This window comes from Nicotiana attenuata, unplaced genomic scaffold, assembly GCF_001879085.1.
Source record: "Nicotiana attenuata strain UT unplaced genomic scaffold, NIATTr2, whole genome shotgun sequence".
NCBI lineage: Eukaryota > Viridiplantae > Streptophyta > Magnoliopsida > Solanales > Solanaceae > Nicotiana > Nicotiana attenuata.
Window position 1 is genome coordinate 130,514 of NW_017670688.1, and position 23,885 is coordinate 154,398.

A 23,885-nucleotide genomic window follows, 5' to 3' on the forward strand; every position below is an offset into this window, starting at 1 on the left:
ATGCTATTTTGGCACTCATTGTATCTTTGGTTTGCTTATTCCTGTATCCCCTAGTGATTAGTTGGGACTTTTAGAGTAACTATCTTAACTTGTGTTTCCTTACCATGTTTGATACTGTTTTGCTTCATGATATAAGTTAACATGTCTGTCATTTGATATTATGATAGATACTTAACATAATTTGGACCCCCAGGTTTTAAATACTTTAAGTTAGTGCCTTACTTTAGACTTGTTTGGCATTGTGCACCTTTGTATGTTAGTAATCTCAGAAAACCTGATCCCCTGCTTTTTATAAAATGTTTCCTGTCCAATATACTAAGCGTTTGAACTTCTGATATCAACCTGTCCTTTGAGTTTTGTTGATTCTCTTTGCTTGTAGGTTCTTTGTTTAATCACCCCTGTTATGTCTGCTTCTAAAATATAAGTGCACCTCTTCTAATTCTATCATTTGATCATTATTCTCTCACTCTCATTGTCACCTACACTATTCTGAATCTACCACTATTGGCCGGCTGAAAGCCAAGGCCACCAAAACTTTCTATTGACCTCCCTGTGAGCACTGCTCGGGGTCCATTTGAGACCCCTGTGACCTCTGACACACTAGGATCTGGGGTTCTTTAGTCACTCTCCGTGCTGATGGAACTTGAGCTATTTCTGACATTTAGCTCCTTTTGGGCCTGCTACTGGCCTACTATTATTTCTTGAGTAATATTTGTACTTATATTTATTATCTGGCTTGTAATACTTTTGTAATAAACAATTGGGGTGTTAGTAAAATTGGGGAAACGAACATACTCTAATGTTTGCATGAAAGGGTAGAAAACATGCTTATAGGGTTCGTACGATCTGCTTGTTATTTTATCTAACGTGTCGTATATGCTATTCAATTTCCATGTACACTATTAGAAATCATGCCATTAGGAAATAACACACTTACACAACTTGTTTACTATCAAAGCATGAGCTTAAGTGCTTTATTTATTCCTATGTCTACTGCTATGTGTTACTGGACAACATGCCTATAGAAAATAAATGTCAATACCCCTTCCTTCAATTTGCATAACTGCAACATACTCATTAGATACCATGCCCATATGATTATACTAGCTTATATTCTACTGATTTTCACCTAGCTATCACGTACCTAGGTCTTAATTGATCAATTAGCTGTTGTTATATCTATCGCTCACTTAAATAGCATGTCTATAGGAATAATCGATAAATTTGCCAACTATTGGAACCTAGCTATAAAATACTGCTACTCGTTTGGAAAACATGCCTATAGGTTCAAACACGAGTAATTCTGAGTATTTCCAATGGTTTTCACTGCCCCCTATTGCGTAAATCACTTAGAGATCATATCTAGAGTTTTAATAACTTATAACCTGTAATCTCAATAATCAGCATGCAGTACCAAATACTCTTAAGCTGTGTAGTTGTTTGGAAACCATGTCTATAGGGCTTAATGACTTTAATTTGCCTCAATTCTGAAATTGTCTAATGCCTAATGCAAAAATCTGTTTGCGTGCATTTATTGTCTAGTGTGGAGGCTAACTTGAGCCCTTGACTGCCTTTATATGAAGTTCTACTTGTTTTGTATGTTGCCTAGTTTTATCATTCTGAGCAGCCTAAGTAAAGTCTAGAACCACCCAAATAGAGGTCCAAAGCCCCCTGTACATAGGCATGGGACAGGTAGTGCACGCATAGGGTACGACTTAGAATTGAATTAGAGCGCTTGTAGGTAAACAACTTTAACATAGTAATCGGGCAGCAGGAGATGATAGTCTGTGCCCGCTGAATAATATAAATAACTCCCTATCTTAAGGGAGTTGCGAAATATTATTTATGTTGCACGGGGTGATCCTTTAGGCTAAAAAATTTAGGACCCCCTTCTCTTTCTTTACACACTTAGTCACCCAATATTGACCGTTATAGTTATATCCTTGTAATCCTTAAGATTTTTATCGATTCTCATTGTGTTATAATAAAACTCTTTGACCTTTTATTCTCTTTGATCAATAATCCACATAGTTTTAAGTTCGGCCGGAACCCATAGTTGTGGACCTCGAAGAGTGCCTAACACCTTCTCTTTGAGGTAATTTGATCCCTTACCCGATCTTTGACGGTGTTGACTAGTCAAACAGAGTTATCTGCATAATAGGTGCCCTAACGCACCTTAAATCGTTAGGTGGAGGCTCTTCTTCTTTTAACACTCTATCTCCCATCCAAATGAGTTGTCACAATGTCGAAACTCGCTTTCGCGAGAAAAAAGGGGCGCGATAGTACATGTTCCCTTATAAGTAGAAAGAGACTTAATTATAGGGGACATGAAATATTCACGTGTAAGAAAATACATTGACATTCTCTCTAGAATCTTGCCTTATTGCACACATACAAAATATACCTTTTTCTTGAGATTCTTGTCTAACTTCTCCCCACGATCCAAGAACGGTCCGAATATTCAAAGGCTCATCAATCATTCATCATTGTCAGAAGAATATCCACGGATCTCACCCTTTTCAGGTGATTCACATGTTCTTATTTTCTTATTTACTTAAATGCCATTCATTGCTATTTATTGTTATTTAGTACTATCTCTTTCCTTTTGGGGTCATTGAATATTACTAGTGTTATCATCATTTATTACTATTTAAATAATGTACATAGAATGTAACTACAAAATCGATTAAAATATCTTTTGAATATTAATATTGGCTAAGATTGACTCTATTTTATCAAATCTAATTGTTTAAACTCAGATCTAAATTTTGGGTCAAAACACAACCTTGCATCACTTCGATTAGCATTTTGGTAACCTTGCATCACTTCGATGAAACTAAGTTCTAACCTAACTAATTTTTCTTTATATTTATTTGTTACTTAACCATATCAAAGAAAGAAACAATTGGTAAACAGAAGAAGTTTTGTGCGTGGGTTTTCGAAGTTATCCAAATTGAAAGGGCAGCGCAGGCGTACACAAATAATCTTAAAATTTTGCAGTACTTGGCGTCGGTTACTGCTTTGAGTTTCACAGAGAACGCAAGAAGCGTACGGGCATAAGATTGTTCCAAATTTTACTCAGTATTTGTCCGCTATTTTCTCAGATAGGAACACACCGCGCGTGACGGCATAAGTAACTAATAAAGCGATTTCAGCGAAAAAAAAAAGAAAAAAAGCCTCACTCACGGTCATGGACATTAACAGTGTCGGTGCCACCACGGGCGATGCTTCCTCGTCTACTCCAACCACTGGTTTTACACAATTGACAGCATCTGCTTCCCAGTCGTTCCAGCACTTCCTGGATAAAACGACGCCGCATTTACTCTACCGTTGGATCGCGTTCGTCTTTATCGCTGTCTTGTATGTAGTGCGTGTGTACCTGTTGCAAGGATTCTATGTTGTCTCCTACGGCCTAGGCATCTACATCCTTAACCTCCTCATCGGCTTCCTTTCGCCGCAGGTTGACCCGGAGGTCCAGGATTTATCCGATGGCCCAACTTTGCCGACCCGAGAAACTGACGAATTCCGCCCTTTTGTTCGTCGCCTCCCTGAGTTAAAATTCTGGTGTGTTTTCTGTCAATTCCTATGCTTCATATCTTTCGCAACTTTTATTATCTTAATTAATAAGCTTTATGTGGGTGATCGGAGATTAACACTTGAGTTATGTTTATGCACTTTGTTACCTTCTGTTTGTTTTTGCAAAAATATACCATTTTTGGCAGAGGGATGGGGAAATTGAAAGTAGTTAATTAGGATTTGGGCTCCTATTTAACTAGATTATAATAAATAAGTAAATAAAAACTACTAGTAGATGATGATAAAAATTGTAGACAATCTGTTAATCTTTCTCTTAATTGCATCCTTATTATTTTTAAGTTTGAGTTAAAAATCCTAATTACTTATTCTTTTGCTATTCAGGGGCAAGTGCTACAGTTCCCCATTGTTTTTTTGCATTGCACTTAACTTAAATCTGCAATCACTTAGCTAGATTAGTGAGGATTTGAGATTTTTAGGGTTAACATGCGATGTTTAAGCAAATACATGCTTTGATTACTGCATTAGAAGTTGTCAGAGTAAATGTTATAAATACTACTTATTGCATTATAAAATTACCCCAAAAAGAACTGATCTTGATCAATACACTTCATTGATGTTGATATTAGTGTTGAATATGGCGGGCTGGTGTTTGTGTTTTTGTTAGTGAAAGATTTGATGTTGTATGTGATATTGCTGTTTTCCCATCACTTATCTTTCAGTTTTATAATATCATCATCTTTTCTTATCATCTATATCTATACTATTATAAATCTATCTATACTATTATAAAAGTGGGAAACTCTTAATTAAAAAATTGAATTACCAAAATAGCCTTATAATTAATTAAATATAATTATGTTATAATTAATAATGATATAATAATTAAATAAAATAGAAAAGAATAAAATCAATTTGTTGGTGTCTTTTCTAGGGATCGTGTCCGTTGCGTAAACTCCTAATTTCTCTTTGAGTTCTAACTTAAGAGTTGGATTTAAGAAGCAAAAGTCGTTCTCTTAATCACTCGGCCAAATCATTCTTCAAAACCTATTTGGCCAATTATTTTTACTGGGTTGCATAAATAAGAGGTGAACGATATCATTATCTCTACACAACCAACTAATGAAAGATCACAAGTAGAACATAATCAAGAGCCAAAAGGGTATGGTCAAGTTGTTGATATTTTACTTTAGCCGTGTCGAGCGAAACTAAATTGAGAGGATTGAAAACCAGAGGAGAATAAGTGCAGTCCAACCTTGATCATGCTCTCCGTTGAGTGGATGCGAAGCCTGGATGATTATTCCCGACAACCTCGAGTAATCGCCGGGTAACTCTTCTCTAACGATAAAATTAAAAGTTAACTATCCAGTAATTACATGGATTTCGGTAAAAAAAAAAGAAAGAAAAAAAAGCAAAATAACAGTTCCAAAAAGTTAGAATAATTGCAGCTTTTACTACGAATGGCCAAGACACAACACAAAAACTTAATTAAGAGCGAAGTGGCAATGGTTCTGTATTCTTTACAGTCTACTCATTCTTTAATTATTTGTCCTTTATGATTTATGAAGTCCAATATTTATAGTATAGATGGTCATAATCTCAAAAATATAATGGATCTTGCATGCATATTATGATTAGGAAATAATTAATAACGAAATGCATATTATGATTATGATAGCCAGATGGTCCATCCATTATGTTATTTACGTTTCTTATTCTCTTCCTTTCTCTCTATATATCTGTATGTATGTACTTATGTGTCTACCAACTCCCAAATAGACATATTTATGCCTCATTGAACAAGGAAAGACACCTATAATGCTAGTTAAAAATTTGGATCCTTCAAATGGCGTATGCAAAACTACAAGAATGATCTATAGAGGATTTATTTAATTATACTAATTTTATTTTATCATGTATTATATGATATAATATACTCGTGCAACGCACGTGACGAGAAACTAGTTTATATTAAAAGTGGGAAGCCCAAAACTTAAAAGTCAAACTACATAAGTACCCTTCTAAATAATAATTCAAATATCCTAATTACAAAAAGAAATTAAAACAAAAATAAACTTAAGTGATGTGTCCGTATAGAACTATTGAAATGAACCGGCACCACTTCAGTTTTTGCTTCCACTTAACATACCCCTAATTCCGATTGATTGATTCTCCATAATTCAAATATCCTTCGTATCCTTTATTAACAATCACAACCCTTTAGAGAAAAAAACTAACACCTACACTGCTGAACACATGGCCACCTTTGTTAGCGACTTAGCGTTTAGACTTTAACAAGTTGCATTTACTTGCACATATAGGAGAATTGTTGCAAAGTGTTTGGTAGGTTTGGAAGTAACGAACACCCGACAAAGAGATTCGTCTATATTTGGCCAATTTCTCGCTCTTTTTTGTGACTTTTTCTGGACAGAGATATTAATTGGAACCGAAACTTCAAAACAAACTTTAGGTAAGTGATTACATTTTCTTTGATATTTAGTTTTTTAAAGAAAGATTATGCCATCTTCATTCTTCTGATCCAATTTTAGATTATTGGATAACTTAATTAACAGAACAAATGAAAAAGTCAAATTGACAAAACCGTAAATATATTTAAAAGTCATGAAACATGCCCAAAAAACATCTAGAACTATACGAATTTTTTTTAAAGGAAAGCAAACAAGGGGAAAGATTCTAAAATATTCATGCACTATGATAAATTCTTATGAATATATCAAGGGAATTGGTGAAAATCCAATTGAAAAGTCAGCGTATACTTTAACATGAAAGTTGTATCGAAAATTATCTAATCAAATTTAACCTGATAAAAGAATTATCTAAATTTAAAAGTAATTAAAGTTTTAGATGATGAAAATCAGAAGATAAAATATATCGTGATATTATAAAGTTAAGTATGAAAGATGTTGTACATATACCAGAAGTAAATATGTTATCTTTGTAAATATAAAAATACCATTTGCTGACAAAATCCAAATTTCATGTATTTAATTAGTTTGCTATATGCATATACTCGACGTCCATAAATAAAAAGAATAGAACCACAAAGAAGTATAGGTATTTCTTCTTAGTATTCTTTTTCCATAGCGAAATAATTGTGCTCTGTCAATGGATTATCCTAGACAAGTATTCACGTACGATGATCTATATCAATCATTCGCTGAAAACGTACTTTTTTTTAAAAGTGCCACCGATACTCAAAGGTAAGTTTTATAGAGCTGTGGTTAGACCGGCCATGTTGTATGGGGCAGAGTGTTGGCCGGTTAAGAACTCCCATATCCAGAGGATGAAGGTAGCAGAGATGAGGATGCTGAGGTGGATGTGCGGGCACATTAGGATAGACAAGATTAGGAATGAAGATATTCGGAAGAAGATGGGCGTGGCCCCTGTGGATGACAAGATGCGGGAAGCGAGACTCAGATGGTTCGGGCACATGCGGAGGAGAAGCCTTGATGCTCCGGTGAGGAGGTGTGAGTGGTTGGCCGTGGTGGGTACGAGAAGAGGTAGAGGGAGGCCCTAAGAAGTATTGGGGAGAGGTGATCAGACAGGACATGGTACGACTGCAGCTTTCCGAGGACATGACCCTTGATAGGAAGGTCTGGAGGTCAAGCATTAGGGTTGTAGGTTAGGGGGTAGTAGAGCTTTCCTTACTTCATACCCGGGGTGAGGCGGGGTTGGATTAGGGTTGATCTTAGATGGTTTGCAGTTTATGTTGAGTCCACGCTATCCTTGCTGTTTATCTTAGCCCCGGGCCTTAGATACTGGTTACTATTATTGCATGTCATTTATCTTTTGGTTGTTATGCTTCTGTTACTATTACGGTTTCTACTGGAGTTACTAATGAATTGTCTTTTCTTGTTTTTTATTTCCGTCTTTCTGAGCCGAGGGTCTATCGGAAACAACCTCTCTGCCCTATCGGGGTAGGGGTAAGGTCTGCGTACACATTACCCTCCCCAGACCCCACTTTGTGGTATTTTAATGGGTAGTTGTTGTTGTTGTATAATTATTATTCAAAAACTTTTTTTAAAACATATTAATATTATTTTATATAATCATAGACTACATGACTCGGCATACACATGCAACCACAATGCATATTTGTATATTATATATACTAACTAATTTCTCGACCGATCCTATTTGTAGCCAATAATTTTCAGCAATTAAAAATTCATGTATTTTTTCCATGCCAATTTCTTTAAATGATTCTTTTAATTATTAATAAATTTAATTCATTATTCTTTCATATAAATAATTAACTAAGAATTTACGTGCAAGCATGTACGTAGAAACTAGTTACTTATATATCTGGTGATTTTGAAGTGAGCATTGTGATATGGTTGTGTTGCTTAATACCTGGGAGTTGATACTCATATGGGGTGCAGTACTTTTATGATGTGGACCTTTTAAGTAGGAAATGCTCCTCGATAGTAAGTTTCAGTTGCAAAAATTGTTCTTTCCAACTGTAGATGGTTATGTCTCTTGAGCTAGATATAGGCAGCAAAAATTGTGTAGGAAATGCTCCTCGAAAGTAAGTTTCAGTTGCAAAAATTGTTCTTTCCAACTTTAGATGGTTGTCAACTAGATATAGGCTGCAAGATTAGTATAGTTATGAATAACAGTTTGCAAGAAATTGCGAGACATATTATGTGAAATTTTTTATCTCAGGTCATGAAAATAGTTAAAACCTTATTTTGACATTCTTTATCAAGAGTCAGGACTACTGATGTTGGAGCTAGCAGAAGTAGTCCTCGCTCTCTCTCTCTCTTCAACACGTACATAGGTGTGGCTAAGTTACAATTTTATTTTGTTTTTGTCTAAGTGATAATTGGAATCAAATTAGAACCCCCTCCCTTCTCCCCTTCTCTCTCTCGACGCATACAACAAAATAAAGCTATGTTACACTTTATGCGTGCATGACATAATAAATCTGCATGTGTAGTGCAGGATCATGGTAAAACTGAAAGCTCCAACCAGAGAAATGGAGCAGCCGTCCATTGCTCTGATATTTTTATAGTCAGTGATGGTATATATTTGGGAACTATGGTCTTGTCTCTCTATCTATTATGTATAAACCAGATAAATTTGCAAGCATTTATTAGCATTTCACATATTTCTTGTGTCTGGCCATAGGTTATTTGGAACCTGATGTACATATGTGAGTTTACATAGAATGGGATAGACCTGCCCAATTTTGACTGGAGTTGCTGAATGATTGTTATTTATCACTGTCGTGCTTGCAACAGGTGTCGTACTGTTGACCTGAACCTTTCACTGACTTTTGTAGTTTGTATGGTCCATCAAAGTGGGAGATTGTACAGAAATAGTGTGTATCTATGTCTCAATGAGTATTTTCGTGTTTCGTTGCTGCAGAAATCAATAAATACAGTCCCTTTGTTCGACGTTTTGTTCTTTTTCCCTGCCGCTGAGCTATGCTAATTTGAGAATTGTAATATTCAGTCAGGCATGTCCATTGTCATCCATGTCAAAATAAATTTTATACCATAGCCTGTATAAGCAGCACATAAAGCATCTCTAATTTCACAATGATTTTTGTGGGCATTGGTTTTTCTGTTTTCCTGCGTGAAGGTACTCAATTACCAAGGCTTTCTGCATTGCCTTCGCGTTAACCTTCTTCAGTGCATTTGATGTGCCTGTCTTTTGGCCAATTCTCCTTTTCTATTGGATCGTGCTGTTCACACTTACAATGAGAAGACAAATACGACACATGATAAAATATAAATACGTGCCGTTCTCTTTTGGGAAGCAGGTTAAACCTTTTATATCTAAGTAAATTTCTCTTGATTTCGTCTTTGTGTTCATAATTATCCTTAGTGACTGAGAATTGTGTTTTCATCCCTGTTCCCTCCACCCTTTCAGCGGTATGATGTCAAGAAAGCAGTTTCATCAGAAAGTGAAGATCTTCTCCCTTAGACTGAAACATACAGGTCCTCGCCAGCTGCTTATTCTATGGAATGCATCATGCAGCTGCCAGTTATCTTTCTTTTCTGCTTCAATAGCCAAAGATTTTCTAGGATATTACTGGACGTGGAAGAAACTGTTAGGGGAATTAGCGCCGAGGCGACGGTCGTTGCTTTGCTTCTGGGCATTGTTCATATGTATTGAAATCTTAAACTTCCATGTGTGTAGCTTTCTGCAAATTATGCCTTACAAGGACCACTGTCATACAGTACCTTTGCTCAATGCTTTTGTTAGTTGTCTGCAGGCTTCTTCTGTGCCAGAAGCTTCTCTTTTGAAGCAAACAAACATTTAACTGTAGTTAGTAAACAGTGAATCATTGAGATCGACAATGTTCCAGATGTAAGTTTCTAAAAAGTTTAAGAATGGCAGAAACCATTTGAATCTTCACGATTACAAGTGCACACCAATTTGTATTTAGAGCACGGTCTGCCTGGCACACCAAAAAAAAAAAAAAAGAGAGAAAAAACAGAAAGAACTTTTCTGGTTTTCCATCGACCAGCCAAGTGTTTAAGCACCAAAAAAGAAAATAATAATCCAAATACCGGCGGTTGTGCCCAGCGTATTGGCATATACAATGTATATTAGCTGTTGTCCATTAATAGCAAAAATCAGTTTGAAGAATAACTATTGAGGTGGCCTGTAGTAGCCATAGACTCCATAAAACGTCTGTGCAAAGGTGAACATTATCAAAATAACAGCAGCAATGAAGGAGATAATTGCCCATGGGTTGTTGAAATACTTGTGCCTTAAAGTAGCACGCCAAGCATTCCACCTATGGTCATAGTACCTGTTAATTTGGTCAGATAACTGTGAAAGGTAACTGTCATTGATGTCGAAAACAACCTCTTGACAAAGCCGATTGAAGAGGTCAGCAACTTCCGCGTCATTACCAAGCCAATGCTCAATTATTCCACAATAATGGAGGTAACTAACATCCTCTGGCGAATCAATCAAGTTGTCCAAGAAGATTACGTACGAAGTTATGTCATTGGTGCAGTCAAGATGGCACTGCTCGAAAGCAATCAGGTTGAGGAAAAGTGACTTTGTACCATCATGGATTAAAAGCCGAGGCATTTTAAGGATTCCATTCTGAAATTTTACATCCCAGAACCGATCAGTCTTCCTTTTCTTGAACTTAACTCCAGCGTCTTTCAGCTCTGAAACACAATGAATCAATTGCTGCCTCCGTTTGTCTGCCACCCGATTCGAATGCGACCAACGCTTGATCCACGTCCTGGGTGTTGGCTTAGGCCCTGTCTGCAAAAGGCTCCTCCTGAAAATGGAGGTGCCAAAATCAGCTCATTGTTCCAGCCCAACCAGTTCAAGTTTAAACCGGTTGGTTATGACCTGTGTGTTGACCTAAACGGATTGAACCCGAAACGACCATCATCAAAATATTGAGTAGTAACGGCTCAAATGTAGTCCAATCCAAAACTTACAAAATCAAATTGGGAGATTGAAAATTATGTAATATATGTAAAACTTAAGAAAAATATATTTGTTCTTATATTTTTTTTTCGAAAAGGCAAAGAAAAGAAAAAGAGAAGAGGTTGGGTGGAAAATGGATTGTGATCCGTTACTTGACCCAAACAAAATTTGACCCGTTTATTGAATTAACCTATTTTGATCTATCCCGCACATTTGTCACATTTACCTGAAAACATCAAGGCAATGAAGTCCACCAAGGTCTCCCAAAGGATCAAAAGAAGCAGAACGTCCGATTGATGACTTGAATTTATTCAAGTCACTCTGTGTCAATGGCTCATCAGTTGGCATCAATGGATCAAAGAACCTTAGAGCTAACCTTGCTACAACACCTTTCTCATCAGGCATTTCAGATTGAATCCCATACAACCGATCAAGTATAAATAATGGAATTTGATTCTCAATCATGATCATATCTCTCTGTATGGAATGCATCGATCCGCGCATGGCGAAAATCGGATCATTCCTGGCATAACCAAAATGCGTGAATCCACCAGCAACTCCACGAAACAGCTCAAGAACAAAACAAGTGTCAAGAACCATCATTTCAACAAACTCATTGCTGCTCATTGTAATATTCCCTTCATAACAAGCGCGTGCTTTCTCTTCTAGTTCTCTTACTGCATCAAAATACAGTTTAATTTCTTGATTTGTCCGCTTGAGGATATGGTAAACGGCTCGCCATTTATGACGATCCATATTGCGTAGGCGTCTTTTGCCATGGTGATAAGGACCAAGAGAAACAATTTGAGGAATGTAAGCTTTATCATCATCTTTGCGCAAGCTTAAGGGGACTCTGTATATTGATAGTTTAGCCCATGATCCAGCATCATTATCCTGTTTAGCTTGTTCTAATTTCTCCTTAATGCTAATTACCCATTCCGATTCTGGTGATTTAGGACCCTCGTCCACAACAGGTGCATTTTCCTCAATTGTGACTTTCAAAGGCTCAGATGGCTGATGTTGTTCTTTATGCAACAGGGGTAGTTGCTGTTGTTGTTGTAGGGGCAGTTCTGGAAATTCAATGGCTCTGCTGGTGGTAGGAGTAGGAGCATTTTGAAGACCAGCATCAACTGTTTCTTTGAGTTTGAGGGTAATGAGGTACCAACTCAAAAGATCTTTGTTGAATACTGCAACCATTTTGATCTTTGGCTTGTGTTCTACTTTTCTTCAAAAGATAGGAATTTGGATCATTCTATTAAAGCAAAAAGAATGCTTTGTTGGATTGTTTACTACTTTTAGGGCAACTTTAGCTTGCAAGTAACATGTCGTTTTCGTTATAATGTGAATACAAAGTGATGATGTTGAAGTTGACCTAATCCAACTCGGGAATATGCTGCTTAATGGGGCATTCTTCACTATTTTAAATGAACTGTTGGTCACGTTTTTTGCCTAGAAAATTAATATGATCTTCAACACTCTGTTATCAGTTCTACAGTTTGTAAGTGACTAATTATTTTCCTAAGGTCAAAGGTCATCTTATTAGTTTGATGATGCTCCAAACGTACACCAAAAAACTAGTAGTAATTTTTTTTAAGGTAGATATTAATCTTTTAGCAAAAAGTAAACAAGAAAGAAATTAGTATTAAACTAGAAGGGTCACATCTATTTGACCCACCAATTAAGGCGTGAAAGTCAAAAAATGAATTAGCACATGCTGCATTTTAAAGAAAATGCAATGGCTTATAGTATTTGCTAAAACCAGCTGTTGACAGTTCAGACATACGACCCATTTAGCCCTACTTATATCATTTTCATCCGACCTGATCACCTCTTGATCAAAGAGAAAATGTCTGATCATTTCCATTTCCGTTCACGTTCTAATTTGTCAACAGACAAAATCAAGGATAAATTATTGGAGTTTTGGTTACATCTGATGATCTGAACATGGTGTTTTAAATACTTTACTATTAAAAATATAATTGAAAGGAATTTGTGAAGTCCAATTAAATTGTACTTGGACAATTGTAGTTTTTGAATTCTTTTAGCAAAAATATTAAGATTCACTCACTATACAGATGAAGATAACGACTTAAAAAGGAAGGTTGAGCTTGAGGGAAAAATAATTCCACAAACAAACGCCTATCATAAAAAGCAACCAACATGCTTATAATAAAGGCGAAATACATAAACGGCCCCTCCAAGTTGTTCACAACGGTCAGTTGAACACCTCAATCGAGACTATTTCCAGTTAAACACTTCAAGTGGCTATTAAGTAGGTCAAATAAACACCCGTGTACAGCAGGCCATATGCGTGAGTTGCACTTGCTGATGACATGACAAATGAACCAATCAAAAAATGACATGTGTAATTTCACCATTTGACACATGTAATTAATTAAAAAAAAATACATTTAAAAAAAACCTTATTTTCCTAAACCAGTGCTCCCCCCTTTCCCCTCCCACCCTCCCCGCACCCCCTCTCCTTCATCTTCTTCAGCCAATCCCTTCTACTGAAATCCACCAAATTATCCCAGAATAATGCATACAACGAAAAAATAATAGATCAAAACCAACAAATTGATAATTAAGAACCAATTCCCATCAATAATCTGTCCAATTAGAGTTATGTAAATGTTTTAACATCAATTTAAGAAGCAATCAGCAAGTGGGTTTCTTCCAAATAACTAACCGTAGAATTTCTTGATTTCCTCATTTATCTATCAAACGAAGCGGACATGGCCCGAAAATTCAAACATCTGCTTCTCGATGGACCGGTTTTTTCGAGCTATTTAGAAGTAAATCGAAAGGAGACTTTGCCAAAGATCCTCTAATTAGTTCTTTGAAACTGTCCAAAAGATTCAGCAGAAGCATGAGAGAGACAAGTAGCAGCAGTGTCATGCCAAATCCCATTCTTAATAATGGTTTGAGCTATTTCAAACCTCAATGGAAACTTTTTACCCTCTCTCAACTCCAATCTGCAACCAACAATTTTCACCAAGGTTGGTCATTTGCTTGAAATAATAATTGTTAAGTTTTAGTTACTTTAGATAATTGGGGCAACGCAAAAGATGGAGGAAATTGGAGGAGATGGTGGGGTCCACATTGAATTATGAAAAAAAAAGATAAACCTAATTTTCAAGATCTTCACGCGCTTAGATGTAGGTGTAACACACAAAATTTGCCATGTCAGCGGAAGGGGTTTAAGAGAAAATACTTCTATCAAATAGAGGTGTCTGACTGGTCATATGGCAAGTTAAGGTGTTCAACTGACCGTTGTGGACAACTTGGAGGGGCGCTTTATGTATTTCGCCTATAATAAAACTAGGAGCATACTCCTATAGAAAGGACTAACATAGTTTTTAGTTTCTCTTGACAAGCAATGAGCAACTAAATTTGCTTGACTTTGAACCCAAACCAGATAATTATTAGGAATCTTTTTTAACAAGAAACGACAATCTCCTCTAGAAACACTCCAAAATAGAATCTTCACTTAATGAGTTACAAAAAAGCACAAATTCCTGGGCATTTATGTGTGACTAGAATTCCATAGTTTCGTACATTATTTGCCTTGCATTTTATATGCTTTAATGATAAATTACACTTTATTTGCGCGTAAAGGAGTCTATTTTATGTGTAGGTGAATTGGAGATGAAAGTAGAGTAAAAGGAATAATTAAAGTCTAAAGCGTGCTAAAAAATAGTTGAAAGGAAGAAAGAAAGAAGTGAGCAGTTGACAAATGAAAAGTTGGCGAAGCCAGGCCTAGAGCAGGCTGGCCGAGCTCTTTAGCTCGCGTGGGAGCTGGCGAGGCGACGCGATGCCAGGGGCGAGGTCCACCAGGCGGTGAAGCTGGTGAGGCGAGGCAGAAGGCGAGCTCAAGCAGGCGTTATACCTCGCGATGCCAGTCTTGGGGCGAGCTAAGCTGGTGTTATACCTCGTGAGGCCAGGTCTGGGCGTGCACATTCCGAGATTTGAAGACTTATTCATCTCCTGGTTTGAGTAGAACTTGGCCTACGCATTTAGGTATTTTCTCACACATATAAATAGACCTAAAACGCCACTTTTGAAGGACTTTTGTAACCGGAGGCAAGAATAGCTCGTGGAACACCCGTTGGGAGTTAGAATCAATGAATTCTATATCCTTTCTTTCTTACTTTGTACTTTAATTATGCAATACTTGGGATATTGTTACTATGAGTATGAGTAGCTAAACTCCTAATCTAGGGTTTTGATGGTACCTATTGGAGAATGATTTTTCTGTTACGTTAATATAGATTTGTCGTAGTATTTTCTCTATTTGTTCAACTATAGTATTATTATTGTTGATTGAAGGGCCCTCAATCGATTGTGCCTATTTAGTATATATTACTCGGGAGAGAGTGCATATTTAGGTAGTTGTTGAACAACATCATTCCTAACGTATATGAGGGATCAATACGAAGGGTTTAAAGGTGGGATTAGGGATAACGAAACCTTGGTGCGATCTGAGTGAGCTGTACTTAAGGCCAACTAGCGTAATTCGGAAGAATATGTCTAATATATTGTGGTAATTACTCGGGAGAGAGTTACGACAGTCAGAGTGCTCATGATCGGTAGAGAAGACTTAGGCAAATTTATAGAAGACTTAGCGGAAAGGATTTTGACAATAGGGGAAATCACAACCTTAGATCATTCTAATTCTTGTCCAAAACTAGTTGGTAGTTAGTTATTATTTATTGCATTTTCATTACGTAATATTTAGTTAGTAAGCATCCAATTTGTTACTTAAATATTTTTGAAGATTGATTACGTGAATTTGTGTGAGTTTAGTAGGTATGTTTAATAGGTTAATTCCCCGGGGATTCGACTCCGGACTTATTAACCAGAATATATTTGCAACAACCACTAAGGCCTTTTTACAAGGCATAGTTGGGTGTGATCAAATTTTGGCGTCTTTGCCGGAGAATTAACAATGTTATTAATTGCAGCTAAAAGAAGTGCTAGAATTCTTAGTGTAGTCAATTTTCTTCAATTTAAACTAAATACATTGAAATTCTAACGTTTGCAGTCTTGGGTGTTACAGGTGCATGCCTAGAAACTCCTCAAGAATTGGTGAATTGTTCGAAGCATTATCAGATCCTGAGAAAGTTTTCAAGGCACTGAATCATGCAAACAAGAAAGGCAAACAACAACAGAACTCAACAGAACAAATCGAATCAGACATGGAAGACGAAGTAGAAAATCCAAACAACAGAAACAATGTGAATGACCCGAACAATCAGGGTGTGGTGCCTTTTATGCTAGAAGCAGCATTGTATGATTGAGCACAACCCACCGCCGACAACCTGGCAACCGCAATTGCTGTCCCTCAGATACAAGCAGAATCATTTCAAATCACAAACAACATGCTACATTTGTTGCAGAACAAGAGACTGTTCTCAGGGTCATACATTGAAGATCCTCAGCAGTATCTGAAGAATTTCCTGTCGATATGTGTCACGGAAAGGCAACCTAATGTGACACAAGAAGCAATAAAGCTGTTGTTGTTTCCATTCTCGGTGACAGACAGGAGAAGCTCAGACTTGGCTTAATTCACTGCCCATAAATTCCATCACTACTTGGGAGGAATTAGTCAAGAAATTTTTTAACAAGTTCTACCCACCCAATAAAACTGCCAAGCAAATTGATGATATATTGAGCTTCAGGCAGAGACTAACAGAATCACTACAAGAAACATGGGACAGGTTCAAGGGTATGCTGGTTAAGTGTCCACATCATGGCATTCCAGATTAGATGTTGGGGCAGAGGTTCTACATGGGACTGGCAGACGGCTTAAAGGCCAATGTTGATGCTTCAGCAGGTGGAGCATTTTTGAGCAAAACATTCAGAGAATGCAAGATCCTACTTGATAAGATGGCCCAAAATTGAGGATGGATGACAAGAGACTATAATCACTCTTGTAGTTAATTCAGTGGCTTTGGACCCAAACAAATCCATAGTTGCATTGCCACTCTAATGACGCAAATGAGTATCCTCACCAAAAAAATTGATGAATCAGGCCATAAGCAGCAGGTACACATAGTAGACGCAACTAATGGGGGCTTATGTACACCATGCATTAACCAACCATATGTTTGCTCGTGGAGTGCGGAAGGTGACAACCATCAATATCAGGAAGATATGAACTATGTGGCCAACTATGGGGGACAGAGGCAAAGTGGTCAGAATTGGGGACAACAGAATCAACAATATAGACCAGCACGACAACAGTACAATAACAGCAACAATCCTGGATCTATACGACCATAGGGTCAAGTGGTGCCTTACCAAAGACAACAGGGTTACAACCAGCAATAATCAGCAGCTGGATTATCAACAACCTTAGCAACAACAGATTGTGAGACAAGATGATAGGTTTGCTGAACTAAAGGGAATACTGATCAACAAAACAGAATGCTGCAACAACTGATGGGGTCCACTGTAAAAATGCAAGAGAGAGTGGACTCACATGAATCAACGATAAAGGGTATTGAGATTAAATTTGGACAGATTTCGATGGCTCTAAATAATCTTCCCCAAGGGACGTAACCTGTAGACACACAAATCAATCCATAAGACAGGGCCCGAAACAGCTTATGGCATTGAGTCTACGTGTCATGACCCAAATCGGAGGGTCATGACTAGCACCCGGTCCATACTTGCCGAGCACCAACGTACATTTTATCTAACCTTCCTTATTATCTTTAAGGGCCAACGAGATCAATATAAATGGTAGACATGGATCATGAACAACCAACAATGAAAGATAATAGGCATGAACATATATAACATAGGATGACAAGACTGTCAATAAATTATATATAAGGTACGAGCTACCACGCTGCGATGAAAGACTATACAACAAAAATCAGCCGACAAGGCATACCAAACTATACATGAGTCAACACCTGTCTATGAGCCTTTAAAGGAACATAAGTGCTGCAACGTTGCCGGAACAGGGCCCCAACATACCCATAATGTCTATAACAAAAATGCATACCAAGATCACGGCAAGTCCAGAGAAGGGATCTCGCCAATAACCGCTGAACTGGGCAGCCAACTGTGGTGGGGGAGCTGTGTCTACCTATCTATCAGGACTTGCAGCATGACATGCAGCGTCCACAAATAAAAATGACGTCAGTACGAACAAAGTACTGAGTATGCAAGGCAGGAAAGCATAAATATGAACAATAATGTAAATAAGGATAGAGAATACAACCAGTAACATCTGGGTACCTCTGAGGGCTACTGACATGAAATGCATGATACAGACATATATATACATAAACTTTTAAAACATACGCCTTTGTAGGCATCATCATCATCATATCGTACCCGACCGTAATAGGCTCGTTAAAAACGTACCCAGCCATCATAAGGCTCGGTAGAATCGTACCCGGCTACGTGGAGCTCGATAAAACCCAACTGACCAGCGGTTGCACAATAGGTGCCGTACCCGGCTGTCTATAGCGCGGCTCGGTAGAGTAAAATAGGTACATATATATAATGTATGCTGGACTCACTGGAATAATATGTTGAACCTTTCGGAGTGAGTAAGGTCGGTATCCTCTATACACGTTATTAGGACTAACTCTTCATCATGAATCTTATAAGAATCAGGAGGTACCAACAACATTGATAACATAAGAATAAGAGAAGCAACATAAACATCAATCGCTCCATAAGAAGGGAAACAATGTAAGTACTGCTAGCTTCTAAGAGTAGAGTATCTTTGGAAGCTCGTTCATTAAATTATGTACGATCGGAGTTGTGCAAAAGAAGGAAAGGGATAACCTCACATACCTTGTATATACTGCCCAATCTCAAGCTATGCAAATGTCACGACTCCTTAGTCTACAATAAGAGAAATGACACTATCGTTATCGTTTAGGCATCGTAACTATTATGTATCGACCACAACCTATTTTACGATGAAACGGAAAGAACCTCCCCTATTTATATGACTTCCCGCTTGGGGCACCTGACTTGTACCCTCTCCCGCATCTGTATCAAGCCGTCTACTAATCGTTTGCTTCCTAGTCGAAGGCATCACTAAAAGGAAACAAGGTGAATATTAGAGATGAACACTTACGACTCAACTCTACGCACGATCTAGATTCAGGAAGAAGGTAACAACCCTAGATGTCATGTAGCCTCTTGATAATAAATGTGGCGCGCTACACATCCATAATCAAGACTCTACTAGACACGGCTCATAAACAACCCTTAGGACAGACTTGGTCTGATATCAAGTTTGTCACGACCCAAACTGGGGGGTCATGACTAGCACCCGGTCCATACTTGCCGAGCACCAACGTACATTTTATTTAACCTTCCTTATTATCTTTAAGGGCCAACGAGATAATATAAATGGTAGACATGGATCATGAACAACCAACAATGAAAGATAATAGGCATGAACATACATAACATAGGATGACAAAACTGTCAATAAATTATATATAAGGTACGAGCTACCACGCGCCATGAAAGACAATATAACAAAAATCAGTCGACAAGGCATATCAAACTATACATGAGTCGACACCTGTCTATGAGCCACTAAAGGAACATAAGTGCTGCAACGTCGCCGGAACAGGGCCTCGACATACCCATAATGTCTATAACAAAAATGCATACCAAGATCACGGCAAGTCCAGAGAAGGGATCTCGCCAATAACTACTGAACTGGGCAGCTAACTGTGGTGGGGGAGCTGTGTCTACCTATCTATTAGGACCTGCAGCATGACATGCAACGTCCACAAATAAAAAGGACGTCATACTGAGTATGCAAGGCAGGAAAGCATAAGTATGAACATTAATGTAAATAAGGATAGAGAATATACAACCTGTAACATCTGGGTACCTCTGAGGGCTACTGACATGAAATGCATGATACAGACATATATATACATAAACTTTTAAAACATACGCCTTTGTGGGCATCATTATCATCATATCGTACCCGACCGTAATAGGCTCGGTAAAAATGTACCCGACCATCATAAGGCTCGGTAGAATCGTATCCAGTCACGTGGAGCTCGGTAAGACCCAACTGATCAGTGGTTGCACAATAGGTGCCGTACCTGGGTGTCTATAGCGCGGCTCGGTAGAGTAAAATAGATACATATATATAATGCATGCATGACTCATTGGAATAATATTTTGAACCTTCCGGAGTGAGTAAGGTCGGTATCCTCTATACACGTTATTAGGACTAACTCTTCATCATGAATCTTATAAGAATCAGGAAGTACCAACAACATTGATAACATAGGAATAAGAGAAGCAACATCAACATTAATCGCTCCATAAGAAGGGAAACAATGTAAGTACTACTAGCTTCTAAGAGTAGAGTATCTTTGGAAGCTCGTTCATTAAATTATGTACAATCGGAGTCATGCACAAGAAGGAAAGGGATAGACTCACATACCTTGTATATACTGTCCAATCTCAAGCTATGCAAATGTCACGACTCCTTAGTTTACAATAAGAGAAATGACACTATCGTTATCGTTTAGGCGTCGTATCTATTACGTATCGACCGCAACCTATTTTATGATGAAACGGACAGAACCTCCCCTATTCATATGACTTCCCACAAGTCAAAACAATCACAAAACCCGCCAAACAACATCAATAATAATCATTTTGGGCCCCCCAAAAACAGTCCGCCAACCAACAACATTACTACCAAGCCTTTCGATATATATTTCACAAGTTCTAGCTTCAATGACTTAGTCGCAACTTGGATAATCTTAAATACATGTAGGGTAAGAGGTTACTTACCTTTAAACAGAAAGATAAACTTCAATTTTACCTTAATTGTCCATGAAATATCCCTCCAATGCTGCCACAAGAACAAGGAAGCGAATCTAGCATTCAATTAGGGTTTTTCGGCACTAGAATCACTTTCGAAGACTTCAAATCACCTACGGTCGATATTAAAAACTTGAGGGAGTATTTAAAGAATATAAACCCCTTAAAACAATATCCCACATGATCTGGAACAACACAAAAATGAGCAACAATAAGAAGAACAAGAAACTTACTAGCGCCACGGGATTCCCGACACTTGATTTGTGTTGTTTGCCCTTTGTTTGGGTCTTGGATCATGAGAGGAACTCGAGAGAATATTTTTAGGGTTATAAGGTCTGAATACACTAAAAATAATGACTTAAAACGGGTTTGAGGCATCTTATATATATCCATATGTCTTAAATCGCCTATGTGGGCCCCATAGAGAGGTGCTTGGCGCAGTCTCGTGAAAATGCAAATATCTCTCTACTCTTAGATCGTATTGACGAACAGTTTAATGAGTTGGAAACTAGACTCATAGATCTTCAATTTGGTGGGTAGATTACCCCGTAATTCCAAGTAAATTGGGAGAAAGGCTTAGTAACATTTATCCTAAAGTTTAAGTAAAATTATGAACCTAAGTTGCGATAACTTTTGACGACTTTTGTTTCATAACTTGTTTGAATTCAATACTTATGATATGTATTTTATATTATTCAAATACCTTAAAACAAGACCTATTGAGTATATTAAGCACCTCTAGGTTTACCCAAAAATACAGGTTACAACATCCTTGATTCGTTTAACTTCTAATACTTGTTAACCACCCTTATACACCCTTGTATCATTTAAGATCAATAAGATTAACTTCTTATCATCTCAAAGATAATATCTTCTTGGATTTACATCGCCTAACTTACGGTATGTACTAACGTACATGAATATGGGTTGTAACACTACGTAATGGTAGAGACCTAGATCCGGAGCAAGAAATTGCTCGTGAAAGGTGACCTACTGAAACACTTGTGCCAGTACCCATTGAGATAGATGATTCAATAGGGTTAATTGAGGTGACGGTATAACATGCACAAGAAAGCACAAGCAAAGAAAAATCGGTTGCGAAGGAGACTGTGGTAGCACAAGAAACGACAGTAGAAGCAGTGCCTGATCAAGATAGAACTCAAATCATAGGAAAGAAGCGACCTCCACCACCATTTCCACAGAGATTGGCCAAGTATCAGAAAGACGAGCAGTACAAGAAATTCATGGAGATGTTGAAACAAATCCAAGTGAACATTCCACTGATTGACGCTTTGCGGGAGATGCCTGGGTATGCCCAGATGATGAAAGATCTAATGTCTCGCAAATTTGACTTCCAAGACCTGTCCACTGTTACATTAACACAGACGTGTAGTGCAGTCGTGGCAAGGCCCATAGTTTAGAAGTTATCAGACTCAAAGAGTTTCACAATCCCATGCACGATAGGCAGCTATGCTTTTGCTAAAACTTTGTGCGATTTGGGGGCAAGCATAAACTTGATGCCCTTGGCTATCTACAAAAGGCTAGGCATTGGAAGAGCAAGACCCACATTCATGTTACTACAGTTAGCCGACCGGACAGTGAAGAGGCCATCGGGTATCCTTAATGACGTATTAGTACAGGTTGGGAAGTTTGTGTTTCCAGTAGATTTTGTTATTCTGGACTGCCGGGTTGATGAGGAGATTCCCATTATTTTGGGAAGACCATTCTTGGTCACTGGGAGAGCTCTAATTGATTGTGAAACTGGAGAGCTAGAAATGAGACTAAATGACGAAGAGATAACATTCAATGTGCAGAAATCCAAGCGGCAACCAAGTGAATTTGCTAACTGCTCTCTAATAGATGTTGTGGATGTGATTTGGAGGAGGAAGGTGAGACCTTGAATGCTAAAGACCCTCTAGCAGAATGTCTCATGAACTTAGATGAAGCAAATGGAGAGGAGTTGGCGGAGTGGGTACTGGCTCTTGAAGGCCAAGGGTTTTGGAAAAGGGAGCTCGAATTTGAGCCTTTGCACTTAGAAGAAAGGAAAACTCCCCCAGCTAAGCAATCGATAGAGGAGCCACCAAAGTTTGAACTGAAGCCACTACCACCTCATCTTAGGTATGTTTTCTTGGGACCTAACTCAACTTTACCTATTATTGTCTCATCTAGTTTGTTAGATGTGCAGGTAGAACAACTTTTTCAGGTATTGATGGAGTGCAAGACTGCAATTGGTTGGACCATTAATGATATTAAGGGTATCAGCGCGGCATTTTGTATGCATAAAATTTTATTGCAAGAGGGGCACAAACCATCCAGAGAACATTAAAGAAGGCTGAACCCCAACATGTAAGAAGTGGTGAAGAAAGAAGTGATCAAGTGGTTAGATGCGGGATTCATCTTCCCCATCTCTGACAGTAACTGGGTCAGCCCAGTTCATTGTGTGCCAAAGAAGGGCGATATGACTGTAGTGCAAAATGAGAATAACGAGTTGATCTCACACGAACAGTCATAGGTTGGCGAATCTGTATGGATTATAGAAAGTTGAACAAGGCTACCCAGAAAGACCATTTCCCACTGCCATTGATCATTGATCAGATGCTAGATAGATTGGCAGGGACGTCCTACTTCTGCTTTCTGGATGGATACTCGGGGTATAATCAAATATCTGTTGCCCCAGAGGATAGAGTCGTTCACCTGCCCTTTGGCATCTATGCCTTTCGGAGAATGCCGTTTGGCCTATGCAATGCACCTGCCATATTCCAAAGGTGCATGAGGGCCATCTTTACAGATATGGTAGAGGAAATAATGGAGGTCTTCATGGATGACTTCTCAGTGGTGGGGAACTCATTCGATGATTGCCTTATACACTTGAGAAGAGTATAGAAGAGGTGTATCGAGACTAATCTGGTACTCAACTAGATAAAGTGCCATTTCATGGTACAAGAAGGTATAGTGTTTGGGCACCTAGTGTCGAGTAAGGACATTGAGGTCGACCGTGCAAAGGTTGATGTGATAGAAAAGCTTCCACCACCCACTTCCGTCAAGGCAATAAGAAGTTTCCTGGGACACGCCAGTTTCTATGGGAGATT

The 23,885-nt window shown here is 38.1% G+C and overlaps 2 protein-coding genes across 2 annotated transcripts; one reads left to right on the plus strand and one right to left on the minus strand.

Annotated features, from left to right (window-relative positions):
- The first annotated feature begins 2,889 nt into the window (after positions 1–2,889).
- LOC109242314 (protein RER1A-like) lies at positions 2,890–9,872 on the plus strand. Its single transcript, XM_019409184.1, has 3 exons — positions 2,890–3,564; positions 9,142–9,322; positions 9,433–9,872. The coding sequence occupies exons 1-3, from the start codon at positions 3,191–3,193 to the stop codon at positions 9,484–9,486; spliced, it is 609 nt and encodes a 202-aa protein (XP_019264729.1). The 5' UTR covers positions 2,890–3,190; the 3' UTR covers positions 9,487–9,872.
- Positions 9,873–9,995: 123 nt separating this feature from the next.
- On the minus strand, positions 9,996–13,410 carry LOC109242313 (UPF0481 protein At3g47200-like). Its single transcript, XM_019409183.1, has 2 exons — positions 11,189–13,410; positions 9,996–10,807 (listed from the first exon to the last, which is right to left on the minus strand). The coding sequence occupies exons 1-2, from the start codon at positions 12,157–12,159 to the stop codon at positions 10,159–10,161; spliced, it is 1,620 nt and encodes a 539-aa protein (XP_019264728.1). The 5' UTR covers positions 12,160–13,410; the 3' UTR covers positions 9,996–10,158.
- Positions 13,411–23,885: the final 10,475 nt, after the last annotated feature.